Below are 18,232 nucleotides of genomic sequence, written 5' to 3'. Positions count from 1 at the left end.
AGGTGCAAATTGATTAGAGTAACCCCCCATTAAAATGGCATCTTCGAAAATCCTATAGTTTCGGCGAACTCAGTTTGGGTTTTTCAATAGCCTGCGGCCAGATTCTCGCGGTTTGTTATATCAGGCAGTTAAAATAGTTGTTGACTGTTTCCAGTGGCGCGACTATTGATCCGAACTGTCGGAAATGCCATCAAATGGGTTTTGTGTCTTGTCCAAAGTTTGGCTTGTGTGATTGCGAAACTAATGAATTCCCCATGTTAAACCACCTTTCCAAACCGACATTTCCTATCCAGCTCACTAGCAACTGGTGCGTCTGTTGTACTGCTCGTATTAGTGCACTGAACTTTTTGCCCCTGGCAAGGTAGTAGTGGGGTCCTATGGATGAAAGAATTGTCAACAACTTAGAAAAAAATTTCACTGCAGACTGGTTATCGCACCTGTTAGACTTTGGTTTTTCGCTTAAAATCACTGGTCACATAGATGATTCAGGGCTGAAGTCAATCGATCAGCAGCGGGACTGCAAGAGAATAGACAATCCCTGTTTTCGCTGTCAGCAAACGTTTCAGTGATTTAAGCCTTCATATCCTACGACTCCTTTCACATCATAGTCTTTGATATTTGTATCAATCACACTACTTCGTTAACTCGGCCACCCGCACTAACAGCGAAACCAATTTTGCTTGTAGTGTAAACAGCTGACAAACATTAAATGCAGAGTGCTAATGCACGAGAAAAGGGCTTATGCGTTCTCGCTAGAAAATAAAACGAACAGATATTTGCCTTATATTTCCTCGGCATAGCGACACTAAAAATAATTTCAGCCAACTGAAAGCTGAATGCAAATCAGTCAACGATTCAGCTTCTGAAAATATAATTTTATCGGGCAGGTAATTCACAATGAGTTGTAGTTTCTCCGCTCACATGATTACCCTGAATGAGTTAAAACAGATTCAGTTAGGCCTGTTTACAAACCAACAGACTGTCCGTCTACGAGCCACCTTATCCCCCGCCAAAGGAACAATTCGAATGAGCCAATACGGCGTATGTCGAGTAGGCTACCTTATGTGATCATCTTCTTACATTTATAGATGAGTGGTGTCGGCATATATTGATGATGCATTCTAACAGGTACGAACTCATGTTCGCTTAGACAACTAGGCCTGATATCGACAAGTTTACAGTGGCACACATTTTTTATGGCTGAGTAATCCTGGTTAACTTCTGCAACCGTGAGCTTTAACGGAGTCATGGATCGGTGTACTAGATCAAGGTTTCCGTCAAATCTTTCCGGATCGGGTTTCTTCATGTTTTAAGCTGCTTCCGTTCACCTGAAAAAAGCAAAAAGGGTGTTTTTGGGTTCCAAGCAATAAGCCGGCCAGTGCGTAAAAATGCATTTGAAAGTTATTTGAACTGGGTACAAGATGCAGAGAAATCCTTATCCTATGGATTTGCGAGTTCTGAGCTTGAAAAGCTTCCCACCATGTCCCTGTCGTATATTAGTTGGGTTAACCTTGAAAAATCTGTAATGTAATAAGTCAATTGGGAGGCTCATTTTTAGTTTCGTCTCAAATATGTTTTTTCTGAAACTAAGCCGACTCACCTGTTAAACTCTTGAGGGAAGTCACTTGCAGGCGAAAGGTTGGATTGGGAGCTAATACATAGGGCGAAACGAAAACCTAATACCGATTTGAACTTGTGAATGTGGCAAGCTGAATTTGTAGCAGAGAATCCAGGCTGGCCATATTTAAGCGAAAATTCATCGGGTACGAAAGAGCTCGTCCCAGAGACAAGGTCGGATGAAACATTTGCTCGAGGTTGTGACTACAGGCTTGAGTGTGCGAGGGGTTTCGGTCGAGATTCTGAAGAATGTAGTTGCGGGCGTGCCATCTTACTGGGTATGACAGTGTCATGCTATCATTGCACTGACATGCTTCGGCTTATGGACAGCCCCGTAAAGGTCGTCAAGTTTATCGCAATCGGAGAGGGGTTACGCAGTTCCGTGGCAGCTGGTTCTGGGTGAGACGGAGATTATCACAGAGTCAGGAGGATGCAGGCTCATGGATAACTTCCCTTTCGTTGGAGCACTGTATGAGTGTATGCCGCGGTCAAGCCAGTTTGAATGAACAAAAATTCCACGGGGCAACTGCGATAGAGGTTTGAAGCTTGGGAAGAGGGATGGCGAGAAAGAGATGGAATGGAAGCAGCAGCGTGTGGCGACTGTCAGGAGGCATAAGGTACAACGGTGTCAATAGAAAAAAATCTAAAAGGTGATGACAGCAAGCTAAATGGACCCAAGAAATGTTAGTACGTTCGCTGATCTAGAAGTCAAGTACTAGTTGGGCTAGAGTAGTTGCCTAGTTTTAGGAAGGTGGGAACTTTTTTCCTCCAGGTAGCTAGCAGGGGGCTGGATGTTGGACTAGTTGAGAACGGGCGGCAGCTTTTGGCTCACCAAAGCTTCATGACATAGAGTCCTGGTTGTGCAGAAAGAGGGGTTATTGTGAGCAGTGACAGTAGACAAGTAAAAAGCGGACAAGCAACAGCTTCCAAGATAAGGTTCGTAGCTTAACTGAGGTCTACTGAGGTCTACTCTATGTCGTGATTCTGACTTTCCAGCTATCATTTATCCGATTCATCACCCCCATTTACGCGCCTGGTCATAAACCCAACCGCCCAACCCCACGTAACCCCAGCAACGGTTTCAGTTTTAAGTTGACCCGCTGCAACACGGCAACACAGCTGCCACACCACGTCCGTTGTTTTGATTCCATGTTCTCCTCAATTCGAATTTATAAGCCGCCGGGAAAAATACACTGGCTCTTGCTTCCTTCGTTGTATCGTTGCCCGCTATCGGCAAACTGTGATTCTCCGAGCTCGTTTAGCTTGAAATGACAGTAGACAAGTAAAAAGCGGACAAGCAACAGCTTCCAAGATAAGGTTCGTAGCTTAACTGAGGTCTACTGAGGTCTACTCTATGTCGTGATTCTGACTTTCCAGCTATCATTTATCCGATTCATCACCCCCATTTACGCGCCTGGTCATAAACCCAACCGCCCAACCCCACGTAACCCCAGCAACGGTTTCAGTTTTAAGTTGACCCGCTGCAACACGGCAACACAGCTGCCACACCACGTCCGTTGTTTTGATTCCATGTTCTCCTCAATTCGAATTTATAAGCCGCCGGGAAAAATACACTGGCTCTTGCTTCCTTCGTTGTATCGTTGCCCGCTATCGGCAAACTGTGATTCTCCGAGCTCGTTTTAGCTTGAAATGTTTCCAAAAACAGGAAACACCAGTGAATGTGTTTCTTCGCTCTCGCATTCACCATATTTTGATCGCATCAAATTATTCATGATTACAACTGCGTCGGACGATTACATTATTCGTCAGTGCTCCGTTTTTTGCGTAATCCTTGATACCCGTGAATGGCTCCAGTCATGCTTCCATCCTAACTGTGCCATTATGATCGTGCTTCACGCCACCCACCACTTGAGAATAATCATTAATTATAATTGTTAACATTGAGGTATTCGCGCCGGTTGCGTCTCGCGTTTTCATATAATTTTTGCGAGATCGTTAGTTACTTGGACGACCCTAATTCCAGTAGTCTGCTATCCTAGATTTGCTTAGCCGACTCTCAGATTTTATCGCGCTCTGGCTTTATATTCTTGATCCATTGTAGCTCAAATACTGCTTTTTCCCCAACAACCCCACCTGTCTGTGATGTTTGGTCGTCCGCGCTTTTTCCCCTTCTTCTGTTTAGGGCTTGGTCTAGTGCGCATAATTGTGTGTTCAACCAGAACATTTCGTTGGTTTTCGAGGTTTCCCGCAAAGTTTCACACTTCATGCTCTTGTGGTTTTCACGCCCCAAGAAGTTGGTAAACTTTACCAGTATCCGTGTTTCATGAAGTTTTTGGTGAAATTAACTCCTTTTTTGTTATTGCTTTGGTTAGTAAAAATATTTGGTTGTGGTTAACTCTGCTAACTTTCTGAGTTTTATTCACAAACAGAAACTTTTTGTGCAACCCGAAAGCAGGTTGGTGGTAGGGTATGTCGTCTCTTTCCCGATTGTGCCATTGAGTGTTTGCTACGTTTCGCATTGAACAGTAGTCACTTTAAGGTCTCCAGCTTCCACTTTGGCCACAACAGTGCTATTTTAGCGTTTGTGGACTTCGCATGGTACTATTATACCGAAATAGAGTAGAACTATCATTGCGAATCTAAGAGTCGATACACGTTTATGTTCGATTTTGTATTCTTCCTGCTCCGTTAAGCTTATGCATTTCCGCCTTTATTGTATTGACCTCCGGACAAATTTTCTTCCATATCTGAGAAGAAAACTATCACACTTTTGCCTCTTTATCCTTGATTCTCCTCAACCTACGGTGTGTTTTGCTGCGCCTGACCAGTGTCTGCATTCAGGTTCGGTAGTGACATCTTGGATTACGTCTAGGGTAGTTGAGCATTTCTTCTGCTAGTCGCTTTCCCGTAGGCCTCCGGTTGCGGTTTTCCACAGGTTGTCCTTGGGCTGGATATGTCCAAGAACACGAGCTGCCCATCCGTTTTTCTGCTATCATAGGGATGACGTAGTTGGAAGCGTAATCTAATGACTACCGCATTTGCTGCAGTTTGTCTTTCATAGCGACTCAAACATTGTCTCTGACGTAGGAAGCCACATGTTTTGGAGTTACTTCGTGAATTAAAACCCACTTTTCCCATTGAGTTGTAAAAGCTCTGACGTGACGCAGAAATGTTCTGGGGATTCACGGGTGTCTGTGTGGTCAGGCTGAGAATCAGCAGGTGCCACATGTCATCCTATCCTAGTGACCCGCTCAAACTACATGGATATATAACAGTATGGCAAACGATGCCTTCAAATAACGGAGGTCAGGAGCTTCGAAAAATGAGCCTATACTTAACGGTAACACGACGTTAGCTTTATTTGGCTGCCGCTCATATTGTCCGGATAATGCTGTTAATTTTTGATCGAGCATTGAGATCCGCTGATGACGATTTTCGCCTCCTTTATGGTTTCGTAGAACGGTTGTATGTTGGTGTCTTTGAGAATGATGGGCGGTAGTGAAGTGGCTTCCTTGTGCACCTTCTGTATTCCACAAAATCGAGGAAGATCTGGCTTGCATGCCCTTACTTTATGGTCTTTTCTCTGTTGATTATTGCGTTTCCTGAATTTTTTTCGTCGCTTTCGTGTGCAAGAATTTACTTCATTTCCCTTATAGGCTGTGAGACCTGACAGTCTCCTTGGATGAGGCTCGCGCTTTGTTAACGTGGTCCGTTTTCTGTGTTCTAAGCGCAGCCATCAATTGGATTATTCACTAGACACCAAAATGGGTGCTCCCGTTCCTTCTGTTGTTTTGAAGCAGTGTTTTTAATATATTTGTCGAGATCGGCGAACGAATCAAGTTTCACAGTATAAACGGCTCTTTGGTGCACTCATGTTAACGATCTTGCGGCTCAATAAGAAGGATCGAACAGGAATAAGGGACTCTGTTCGCCACCTGCATGACCTTACCGAGAAAGGTTTGCAAGGAGCTGATCTAATTGGCTCTTGCGGAATTTAAGTATTGAGGACTAGGGGGAATTTCGGCTTGATCGGTGAGTAGGCTGCTAAAAAGACTTCATGTGATTAGCCATGTACTTCGGATTATGACAGAGCGTGACGATACCATTTTGAATTTGGGTCGAAAACAGACGGGAGGCATGGAAGAAGCGTTCAAGTAGGCAGCAGGATTAAAGGTGACAGGCTAAATCAAGATAGTGCTTCTGAATAGACCACGTTATGGAAGACTGCTGCCGGTTTATTTATTATCTGACTGAAACAAAGACGACAGGCGTGAGTAGCCTCTAAAGAAATTAGCGGATAGCGTAGCATAAAAGGTTAACTGAATTGTCTTCAGCAACTTGGAAGCGCACGCCAGACGAGACGGAGTATTCTGGTAGTCCTTCTCGAGGAGCGAAATCTATTAGTCGGGCCATAATGCTATGGCCTGCGAAAGAGTCAACACATTTATGGTTCGATTTTGAAGGGCGCAAAATTGGGTGGATTTAATCTGACGGTTTGATTTATGATATTTGCGGATGCGTAGAAGAAAAGTGGATTAAGGTTAGCCTCACATCATTGAGGAAAATGAAGTAGCTTGGAGATCTCCAAGCCATTTGTTAAGGTCGGAAGCAGGTAGAGCCAAGTTTATGCCAGTGTGAGAACAACTGGTGGCAGCTGAAAGAAAATAAGGCACAGTGCATTTATAACGGTAGATTCTTAAGTGGCCACATTGACAAAATCGCTAAGAAAGAATTCCCCACGGAGTTCTGCCTCAGGTCTTGTTACCAATATTTATTAAAAAAATGCTGTGTTTCAGCTTCATTCCAGGAGATCCCGTCGACGATCTATGGGATATCGGAGTGAATACCAACCGATTTATGCCAGTTTATGGTGATGGCAGACTTAATGGCGTTAGTTTAGTCAAGCAGGAGTAAACGGAAGGGAACCACCTCTGACCGGATACATCCAAGGTGAAATATTGCGGTTTATAAGTCGATTAAAAACCTAACCAGCTGGCATAAGGTACACAGGAGTCAGTCGGATCAATCTGCATCGTTCAGGCCCTTTCGGTCCACTGTCATGGGTGCTAGGCGAACTGTCGCTTGGTTTTAAAAGAAGTTCATCGACAAAGGTAAGAAGAATAGAGCAGAGAAAGGAAGCTCAGTAGTATATGCTTCTAAGATGCATACTGATGGGCGTAGGAGGAAAAAACGGAGAGCTCAGAGTAACATCGGATTTTTCAAAACATGCATGGAAAGGAAACAGAGCTGGAAAACCGGATGAGACTGATTAAGTATTGAACTTACCAGGGTAACTTAGGTGGAGAAAGAAAGTAGTGCGCAGTCGCTGGAAAATATCAAACGTCTAATAATCCATCAGTAATTAGCCCTCCGTTAGGGGTTTTTGCAGAGAAGAGAGTGGGTTTTGCCTTTTCACGGAAATGTAGAATTGGATGCGGCCTGTCCCCAATCGGAGGTCTGATCCTAATGTTTATCCGGATGGGTGAATTTGCGAATGAGTTGAGGATAGCCCAGGAAATCAAATGTGTACTAGTTTTCGCTGACGCAATGTGTGCTTTTTTAACTGCGAACATTTCGCGTCATCTGGGACTCCCGCGGTGAAGGCGATAGTTTTTGACGTGAGTGGAAAGTCGAGTATAGTGGGCTCCCGGTGTCTTAGCAGCACCGTGCCTTTGTTCCCGTGCAAAGGATCTTACACCTCTGAGCTATAGAAGAGGCATCGATTGTCGGATGTTCAACCTCCTCAGTTCAGGACGCCATGGCTGACAGGCGAAGCATCTAGGAAATACAGCATTCTTGTTGACTTGGCCCGGCAAATGGAGGGCTCTGAACGCATTGACAACAAATACGGTTAACCGCAGAGGAACCTTGTGGAGCTACAATAGCTTTGGTGTTATAAACTAAACGATATGGTGTTTGGAAGCACGTGGTTACTTAATGATCATAGGTTTGTTACCTAACTTGTAGAGAAAATGCCAACCGAGGCCCTATAGACCAAACGGTTGATAGCTGAGCCAAGAGAGTAGATTAAGGGTAGTTAGGTGTGGGAAGGCTGAGGAAGACGCTGAATGGGATTACATCACCTCATGAAAGTGGATAAGATTTTGGCCAGCAGGACAATTTGGGAAGCGGTCAAAAGCCCTGAAATTTGGGGAAAGCCAATGAGTCAATATGTGCGGATCTACTGCGGTACATGCTGCTGGAAAAGGTGTAGTGGAGCAAGAATTATGAACATGTGTGCAGGATGTGTAGTACGTAATGTGGGGGGGGCGAGGGATGGTTGACCGCTCTGGCAGCTCCCTCGTGGTGAAGGGTAAACTTGAGGCGAAGTAATCACCTGTCATCTGAACTGAGTGAGATGATAAGTGGAAAATGGTGGGTACGTAGGGAGACTTCCGACAGGTATGTTCGTGGGCCGGTTGCTCATAGTCGTAGCAATGATCTCCCGCCTAGCGATGGCAGACGAGAATTTGGATTTTAGGATCACAGCAGCAGCAACACAGGTCCGTGATATATCTGACCATAACTGAGACATTAGCTTGTGCATGTAGAAATGAGGCTCTGCAAGACCTTTTTAATCTTAAGCACGGTCCGGAAGATGGACGGGGTGGCACGCACCCAAGCTAAGGACCCCTATGGGGAATGTCTGCGCCATCTTCAGTTAGGTCTTGGTAGTGGTCTCATTTTCTTTGTCATGTTTCATGATCTTGACTAGCTGCATTAAGCAGGCACAGATATGCGCGGTTCAGAGGGACTTCATTGGTGAGAGCGAAAAGGCGGGATACCAACCGGGGCGAGTGAGATGAGTCAAGAGGTCGGCGTCCAGCGGTAATCATGAATAGAGGAGTCGATAAAGAATCACAAGCAGGCGGAGGATCCGCATGAGTTGAATAGACGCGTGAGGTGTAAGTAGATGGGCCGGGATAACGCCAGACACCGGATTCTGGTGGGACACGCGGCTTAACGTTCCGCCAACAGGCTAGGACGGTTTTAGGGAGAGTGGTCTTGCTCGTTGCTTGTGCATATTTGTAGCTGATTGTTCTGTTTATAGAGCCAATATTTGTCGGCCGGTTGAATTTTTTACCCAAATATGCTAACAATAATTTTATTTCCAACTTGTTGGGGGCATACCGTTAGGCATTATCATGACGTCACAGTCAGAATAAAAGCATGATTGGCGGGGGTTATTGGCACAGGGGTTTGGGAAAAGTGACAGCGTCATAGGGGATGGGCATTATCAGAATGGTTGGCAGGAATCCATGCTGATCTGGGAATATCGGATTGGTAGGGATAAAACTACCTGGAATGACCCTTCACGATGCGATCCGTCTCGTTTTATCTGTTATGTTGTGGATTATCGATATTCTCTAGTGAGTCCACCGTTTCTTCATTGTAATGTGACACTAGCACTACACATGGGCTAGAGGGAACCGTCGCTGACCTCGCCGGGGTAAAGTGGTTTCTCGTCCGACACCGGACGTACCTCGAATGGCCAAGTAGACTTACCGAAGACGTCGTTGATGAGCGTGCATTCAAATGCCGTAAGTGTGATTAACATGCCGCAAAATCATGGTCCGTAATCATCACCGCCGAACTGGTTCACAAACTTCGTGGCACTCCGTGTCGCCATAAAAACCAGGTCGCTCTTGGGGCGTAGCCAAGTAGCAGGGAAAGGAACCTGAAAAAATTTGATCCGATACAATGATTTGGTGCGAACGACTCGTGTCTCAGTGATCCCCGAGAGTTCTGCTGGTCGCACCCTTCAATTGCGCTTCAATTATTGTTGTAAACCTTGAAATTATATCACAACCACACATGGTTTATTTCTCCCATAACCCATTCATCGCGCCCTGGTGCTCAGCACTGACGTGGCTAAGTATCCAGGACGCCCGATCAACCCGACTTACTGATAAGAATTGTTTAATTGCATGGAGACAACTGTAGATTCCGATTACAATTGTTTGTCCCTCTCGGCTGATATGGCAAGCATCACAGCAAAGTAATGACAGGGTCGCTGACGGTTACATTAAACGGATTTCGGAACAAAACTGATGAGGTTGATTGGGCTCTTTATCTTATTTGGGCCCAATTTTCATGAACGAATATGAATTTTTGCATCCAAGCACACGGGGAACAGCCTGATGTCTTTGCATTAAATCCCAGTTCTCGGTGAGGATATCCAGTTTCGCTGATTCTTTTAAGTAGGGCGGTTGGTTAGATAACGTCGAATGGGGTTTCTGAAGTACCGATAAAATTCTTCAGGCGGATAACAGACCATGGTTGGTCCGAAGATATGTTGGTTTCTGGCCACACCTGGCATAAATGCGGCCAATCCTTAATCGCATTGGCCAATAAGCCTCACTGGTTTGGCCGACAATAAACAAGAAAATTAAACCCTTCATCACAAGCACGTATATCCACTACATCTTGTTGGCGGTAACCAGAAACCCAAATTCAAAAATGCTTCTTTCAGGTACACGATCTCCTCAGTACTCTTACATAATCGGACATGATAAGAGATGGACTCTTGAGTGCACTACTCCGGGAAAACGCCCCACACCGCTCGTGGTAGCGCCCTGAGGTCAGCCTTTAAAATGAAACCTAATGTGTGCATTACGATGGTTCTATTTTTGGAAGCATACACTTGCGGGGCTTGTTTAAGGTCAACTACACATCTTTGAATCCCCGAAGTATTTCACCAATGGGGCTTGGGATGACTAAGCAAAGTACGGTCGAACGGAACGGCATCCAGTGCTTGTATCAGGAACTTTTATTACAACATTCCGCGCCCCTCCAAAACGAATCAGTAACACAAATATAGTGGCTGAGTCAAGTTCTTCGCAAACCAGATACCAAGCTGTCCAAATTCTCCCCAACGAAACCAAAACGCACAGGATGGCGCTGATGAGCAGGGGGACAATGAAAGACGATTCTTTGCACTTAAGACGGATGCTGTAGCAGTCTATAGGGGGGAGGCGTAGTGCACACACAGCAACGACACGGGATATTTCCAGAACCGGATCACTCGTCCAATTGCGAAATTGGCCACAAACTTAATCTCATACTAATCTTAACAAGCCCACAGATTCCTGGCAATGAAGATTCAGTAGATTGATGCCACAATGGCTGTTTTCTAAGCGGAGGAAAGGTTGCCGGGAAATGATGTAGCACTAAACAAAGATGAAGAGCTCAAATGAAGAATGCTTAAATCTCAATCTCGTTTGCGCCACATCAGGTCCCACCGGACATCGTTCTCCGCGACAATCAATTCGCTTGGAAAGTGTACTTCGTTCCATCAAGCTAGGATTGGATGTGACAACACATATGACACAACACATATAACAGGCTTTCACAGTGTTCTTCCAGGCTTTGACTGCTGATATGGGGTTGTTTGTAGGTTCCCCGTCTCTGACACTCAAGGGGATGTCAGAGATTAGAATTTAGCCTCAATTTTCATATTATAGTCTGCATCTCAAGGTCATCGAAGCGGGATTTTCGGAATTTTCCTCGTGCTCGCTCCGCACGCCCGTGGATGACGGCATTTTTTCCTAGTTACGAAAAATGGATGACGAGTGGCCGGAGCTAAAGAAATTAGACTCAAAGAGCGCAAAGTACCGGAAAAATGTGGGTCGTTTGTCACTTTACCTAACGGTTATCAGGGTGTATCTAGAGTGAGGGCAAAGAAATGGGAGGAGCTACCTGTTCTGTTGACTTTTCCGCGCGATGCAATGAGGTCAGAATCTCCAGGGGAGGCACCCCCAAGTAATCACCGAGGGGTACAAAATGGATCCGATGACGGTGCTAAAAGCGACGTTTCCGAGATTCAAACTTTTGCCCCTTCTTCGAATCTTCCGTCGTCCTTGGCTAATGAACCCATTTATCATACTGCCTCACGTGCTTGCTTATTTGTGAGACCGGGATTCGCAGGTTTTGAATTGCCTATGGTTGTGCCCCGTCCTGGATTTAGTAAGTTCCTAGTTTGTATACTAACGCTTAGACCCTGGTGTTTTATCGCATTACCGTCACCATGGCTTACAGCCTCAAAACTGTGACTGTCGTGCAGAGGATTGTGGAGCGTGTTTGGCGGAAAGACTCTCACGAATTCGCTATCAGGTTGAATACTATTTCGGGGACAAGAACTTTATCCGCGACCGCTATCTACAAGAACAAATAACGACGGACAGATACGTACCACTAAATGTCATTCTAGAATTCCCTCGAATGAAACAGCTTGGCGCGACACCCGATTTAGTCATTCAGGTAGGTGAAGTATGAAAAGGCTCATGTGCAGGCCTGCTGCACAAGCTCTGTAGTTGAACTAGATGTGAACAATGGTCGCATTCGTCGACGTAATCCTGTATTATTCCAGGACCCGTTACTTTCGACAGGTGAGCGTCTATGTCACATTAACTTACCTTCCTTTAGTCGCGCCTGAAGTTACAACGCCGGTGAGTTTAAATGGAGTGTCACTCCATCCAGCTTTCGGAGCTTACGGACCCTATACACCCATCGCGGTTTCGAAACCATCGCCCCTCTCTCTGCAAAGCCAAGCTACCAGTTATCCTGACTATTGTACATCGGATGTGCTAGATCCTTCACAGTGTAACAGCCAATTACACCCTATTCAAGCTTCCGAAACCGACCTCTCCTGGCACACTGTACAACGGCGCCGGCATATACGATCAAGGGCTTCACCAGTGCCGTCCCAAACTGCAGGGACCCCTCCCATTTCCCATCCGGTACGTATTATTCCTGGTTCCCGGTCACGGCTAATTATTTGCATGGGGTTCTACTCCCCATTCAGGTTTCGACCTTTGCTGCTACACACACACTTTGCATGCACCCATGTCCTATGCATACTGATCGGCGCTAACGTAGTCGTTCACATTACTTAGGACCGTGAGCAATCATTGTGGGCCTTATGGCTCAGAGCTGGAAGATGTCCGTCTGCTGCTAAAAATCACTGGCCTTACATTGAGCGCTGCTTTCTTTTCAGACTGTGGTATACAATTACCGAACTAATCGAGTGTGTTTTCCATATATTCCTTAGGTGAACTTCTCATGAACCTGTCAGTCTCGGAACGTGATCCGTGCATTTTGCCATCGATGCTCATAACTTTGCGTTGGGGATTGCAGGGCAGCAACGTTGAACCGATGTCAGTGGCGTTCTTGTTGTCAGTTTCTGTCCAGATTGCCTGAGTGAATGTCTGGAGGTGTAGGCACCTCGGAATGATTGTGTTAAGCTAGCACTAAGTCCCTCCCACATCCACCTTTATTCTTTTCTCTACAATAAGGCTTTCAAATAAGTCATGGCTGTACGGCAGTGAAGCATTGGTGTTGAGCACTGATGTCATGCTGTCGCTGATGATGATGATGATGATGATGAACGTTGAACTTTTCCAAGTCGACTGTAGGATGTATTATTGCACCTGGTAATTATCATGTTCGTCCATCCTATTCCTATGACAAAGACTAAATGGAGTCTTACTGGGCTGTGCTACGCTAGGGGTGTTGAGAAGGTAGGTCTACCAGCAGAACCAAATATGGTGGTAGCCTTATTGCATTGCAACCAAGGTCGAGGTGTACTCATTATTTGCGAACGTTTTCAAGGCATTTCGATTCTTAGGGCTTTCTTGGCTGATATCACTTAATGTGATGTACCGTGGACTCGTACGCGTTCACGAGAGTAAGCTTACAGAGCCTATGTAGGAACCAAGGATTTTATACGGACACTTCTCACTGTCATAGATTCTGATGACTGGTCAAACCCTTCGAATTAATCAAAACGACCCTTAATGGTCATCGGTCGTGATGGTGCAGTTCGGACATTCAACACAAATTAAAAATGTAATATCCAGTCTGATTGTTACGTGTTTGACTGGATGGTTGATCAGCCTACGCGGGGTAATATCATGGAGCATCTTGGAAGCTGTGGCTATTAAGCTGCTGCCGGAGTGGTTTCTGCACACAGTCCTTGTCTTTTATATCGTTGGGATCGCCATCGAAACACCTCGTTGTGCCTTCAGTAATGTTGCCACTCTAGTCACGAGGGTTCCTGTGCCTTTGAAGAGTGCCGGATGCGAGTCGTTTAGACAAGAAACTGGTGTATTGGAATGCGTTGGATTTGCTATGTCAGTGTTCCATTTAGGTGCTTGTGTTTCTTCCGCCAAATGACAGCTCAAGATGGCTCAATGGTTAAGGTACCAACCTACAGACCGGAAGATTCATGTTTCGAATCTGACCCCAAGCATCTCGATTCCTGTGTAGGCTTAGTCGACCTGGCAGTATCTCACTCTTCGTGTTTCCTTCGGACGAGAGGGCACCTAAGCACCGAAAGGGTACAACAGCCCAAGGATTATTATTATTTCTGCACACTGAATTAACGGGAGCCGACTGTACTGGCCTTCAATGTGCTCAACCGACTATTCCAGAGGATATTGAAGTGAGGCTTTATTCGTTTTGTAGATCCACGCCGGAAACACCCAGCAAATGCGTAACAGCCGAGAAAGAGTTCGCATGTTCCCTCTTGCGTTCTCCATCTCACGAGACTGCTATGCACCAGCGTGCCGTAAGGATCAACTACAAAAGGGTGATCTCTTCGAGGGAATACTATTCCAACGTACCCCGTGTAACCCTGTTTGGGGTTCGAAACAAGATTGTTTCCCAACATTCCATGGTTTTGGACTGTTTACCTCAATTCTCCTCAGTCTTGGTGTTGGGGCGAGATAGTTCAGTGATTGGAATGCGGACTTACTGACCGGAAGGTTCATGGTTCGAACCCGACCTCTGCCTCTCGACCTCTCCTGTCTAAGTTTGGGCAACCTGGCAGTATCCCAGCCCTCCTGCAAGCGTCGGGTGGCATGGCAGTTAGGCACTGGAAGGGTGCCACAACTGAACGACATCCCATGGGGATTTCGTTTAGATCCAACGCGTAATGACAGTGTTAAATGTCGTTCACGCCTCTGTGCTGACCAATTGTTCCTTAGCATCCGTAAGTTTAGGCGCTATGGAAGTCAGATTTCTTCCTTTGGAATCACATTTGAGCGGTCGACTCGAAGTCGATGCTCGCCCCACAGACAACCGAAATCGACTCCTTCAGTTGTGTGCTGATCATGAACTGTTTCTGGTAAGTCCGAACTTTCAACATGAACGTTCTCACCTGGCGGCCACCAACTGCAAATCAGTCGTGGACCCAGTTGGACCATGTGGCCATCAGCGATCAGTGGAGAGCCACAATTTAAGAGTGCCGTTCCTTCTGTGGCACACCACTTGATTCCGATCACGCCATGGTGCGTGCATCCCCAACAGTTCGCTTCTCTTCAGGCCCTCGCAAGTCAGCAAGAAGCATGCCAATCCACCCTATTCGAGGGGCTAACATAGCTCAACAGTATCGACCTGAGCTAGCCCAACAACTCTTCACAGGAAACCAATAGTGTGGTGGCAGTAAGCACAGATTGAAGCGTTGGAAAATGTGAAAGGAGCTATGTTAGCGGCGTTCAGTTCTGTCTGTCCGACTTCTCCAATTCGACCACAAGACCACTGAATGTCATCGAGATCGCTATTCATGATTGATGCCAGGAAAGCCATACCGGCAAGCAACGAGTTCGATGGCGCACGCAAATCCCTCAAACGCCAAATAGTGAAGAGGCTAAGGAAAGACTGAGAGCTCTGGTGGACAGCAAAAGCTTGAGAGATAGAGAAGGCTTTTGCTACCGGAGACAGCCGTGCCCTTTATCAACTGATACGATCGACTGAAGAGCAGTTCAGCTGGCCTCCTGCAACACAGCCGGTGGAGATAGTGCATACGGGCGAATGGAATGTAAAACTTGATCGCCCTTCGGAAGAAGAAATAAGGTATGAAGTAGCCGTACTTAAACGTGAAAAGGCACCAGTACCGGACGGTCTGTATCCAGCCTTCTTCAAAGAAGGCGGAAATTCCCTGGTGACCCACCAGACAAAGTTCATTGACACTATGTGGGACGAAGAGCGAGTGCCTGCAGAATGGGCATGTCGACAATTATCCCTATCTTCAAAAAGGGTACACGGACGCTATGCGAAAACCAACGTGGCATCAGCCTGTTAGCTGTGGCATCGAAGGTGCTCTCTGGCCTTATCCTTCGAAGGTTGACTGAACACAGGGAGAGGCAGATCCGTGAAAACCAAGCTGAGTTCTGTCCTGCAAGAGGTTGCATCGATCATATCTTCACCCTCCGACAGATTCTTGAACAGCGACACTGCTTCCAGCAACCAACAACGGTTGTTTTTCTCGATCTGAGAGCTGCCTTTGACTCTGTGGACTATGGTTGTGTCTATGGAGCAAAGGTGTCCCCCGTAAATTCTTGACTCTCCTTAAGGCGCTGTACGCCAACTCCCGCAGCCGCGTGAAGGTCTACGGGAAACTTGCCTGAGTTTACCAAATCAGAGTTCACATCAGATAAGGCTTTTCTCTTTCACCATTCGTCATTGATACGATCCTGGAAGACGCACTATCAGCCTCTAATGCCTGTGGGGTCGAAGTGCTCCCGGGACGTCCGCTCACATGTATCGAGTACGCAAACGACGTAGCTCTTCTGGGATCTGACGCCGTCGTAATGCAAACAATATTAAATAATCTATATAATTCTGCCTCACGGTTTGGCATGTGCTTCACACTTGCAAAGTGTAAAGTGCTACTGCAAGGCTGGGTGGGCTCGAACCCTGGCCTCATGCTTGCGGATGAACCGATTTAGTAATAAGACGAATCCGTTTACTTGGACAGCTGTATCATTCCCGGTGGTCTCGCGAAAGATGATAATTTCATCCGGATTGGGAAGGCCAGAGCAGCTCTAGTGAACCTGCGTCACCTGTGGCCTAGGCGTGACAGCTTATCCGTCAAGGGTCGAGTTCACAATGCTGCGGAGCACTCCATATTAAGGTGTTTTCCCCAGGCGACCAGCAGGTCCATATTTTTGGAATCAGCGATGATGCCTTCCTCCGAGAAAGGCCGGGTTAGAAAATGTCGGTTTCAAAAACCGCACACCGATCGTCCAGCGGTTGACCGTAACCTCAGGTGCTTTACTCAATACGGTCGAAATACTTTCAAAACCAGAGTCCGGTGCTGCTCTAAAGAAACCTGCTTGCGCAGCCGCATCAGGAGTAGGACAATAATGGTCTGCTTCCTGCGCCCACTGGCCAGGCTGTTCCTCTACAGCCAAGTGGTTCAGACTATTGAGTCATTGGCTCCTGGAAGGGTCCCCCAAGGAAACCCTAACAGCCGCTGTCTCACGGTTCAGACTCTTGAGTCAGAGGCCAGGGGCAGGGTCATCGAGAAAACCCTACATCATCGCACTGCCTTGTGGTTCAGACTTTTGAGTCAAAGGCTCACGGTGAGGTACTTCAACTAAACCCCTTTCGGCATGTAGTGCAATCAACCCATCTGCCAATCCCTTAACCACTGCCCCGTGTCTTAACCATCTCCCAGAAAAACAAACCAAATTAATAACCTACTAATCTCAAAAGATCTGATCCACGTTGCAGCCTTCAATGTCCGCACTGTGTCAAACTGAGCAACGATCATCCCCTACTACATCTTTACTTTCCCTCTCTATCGATGTATGTTGGGTCTCCAAAAAAAAAAAACGGAATTTCCAAATTTCTCTCCCTTATGAGGGCACTGTATGCGAACTCCGGTGGGCGCGTACGAGTGTACGAGGAGCTCTCGTCTGAGTTCACCGCGTCCAGTGGTGAAAGACAAGACTATCCTCTCAACTGGTTCAGATCCTTCCCAAATGCAAACGATTTTAAATAACCTAACTAATTCTCCCGCATGGTTTGGCTTGTGCTACGACGAGACTGGGTGAGATCGAACCCACACATCATGCTTGTAGGTGAGCCAATCGACGTGGTGGCTTAATTTGTTTACCTAGGCAGCTGTTTAAGTTCCGGTAGACTGATTGGAGATGAGATTGTTTGTCGAATCGGAAAGGCCAGGGAGCTTTTGCCAACCTCCGATACCAATGGGGCCGACGTGACGTGAGCTTGTCCGTCAAGGCAGAGTTTACACTGCGGTAGTGCGATCCATACTGCTTTATGGATTAGAGGTGTGGCCCCTATGTGCAGAGAACATACGAAAGATGTCAGTGTTTGGCCATCGGTGTCTCCGCAGCGTTGGTCAGGTCTGGTGGGAACATCGGATTAGTAATTCTGAGGTATGCCAGATGGTCTTAGGAAGAAGGAATTCTCAAGTGATAGATGAATTACTCACGCTTCACAGGTTGCGTTGGTTGGGACGTGTACTCCACATATCAGAAGACCGTCTGCCTCGCAGAATGACCGGGAGGTGGACAGTGTATGACCTAGCAATGAAGTACGAAACCACTGACCGGTAAACTTAGTCGGGTGGGCAACTGCCGCCTCTGTGAGTGGGGTCCCCGGGACTCAAATCACCAGTGGTTAATGACATAGGCGGAAATGGCCCAATCGCGCAGTCAGTGGCGCTCATGCATCAGAGCTATCGCCTTCAATGCGTAGCTACCCGACTTCCGAACAAACTGAACATGGCTTTGCCTCCAAGGCTTGGTTGTATATTACATTTTCCCGTTTTGCGGTGTTCGAAACTGTAGCAGCTGGAAACAATGTGCCTGTGGCACACGATTTATAGCTGAATTGAATTAGT

General features: G+C 46.5%; 2 protein-coding genes across 2 annotated transcripts in view; one reads left to right on the top strand and one right to left on the bottom strand.

Annotated features, from left to right (window-relative positions):
- Positions 1–11,142: 11,142 nt before the first annotated feature.
- Positions 11,143–18,232, top strand: part of T265_13976 (hypothetical protein) — a gene marked incomplete at both ends in the record, with an annotated part of 53,802 nt that continues 46,712 nt past the window's right edge. The window contains 6 exon segments of the mRNA XM_009171475.1: positions 11,143–11,202; positions 11,238–11,544; positions 11,576–11,838; positions 11,858–11,966; positions 12,004–12,317; positions 14,501–14,704. Coding sequence (XP_009169739.1) covers positions 11,143–11,202; positions 11,238–11,544; positions 11,576–11,838; positions 11,858–11,966; positions 12,004–12,317; positions 14,501–14,704 — 1,257 coding nt within the window.
- The window catches only part of T265_06234 (hypothetical protein), a gene marked incomplete at both ends in the record, with an annotated part of 9,945 nt that continues 9,789 nt past the window's right edge, over positions 18,077–18,232 (bottom strand). Inside the window, one exon of the mRNA XM_009171444.1 lies at positions 18,077–18,197. Within this exon, the coding sequence (XP_009169708.1) occupies positions 18,077–18,197 (121 nt within the window). The remainder of the gene's footprint in view (positions 18,198–18,232) is intronic.

The sequence above is a fragment of the Opisthorchis viverrini genome, assembly GCF_000715545.1.
Source record: "Opisthorchis viverrini unplaced genomic scaffold opera_v5_129, whole genome shotgun sequence".
In the NCBI taxonomy this organism is placed as follows: domain Eukaryota; kingdom Metazoa; phylum Platyhelminthes; class Trematoda; order Opisthorchiida; family Opisthorchiidae; genus Opisthorchis; species Opisthorchis viverrini.
This window is presented reverse-complemented; position numbering and strand designations above follow the sequence as displayed.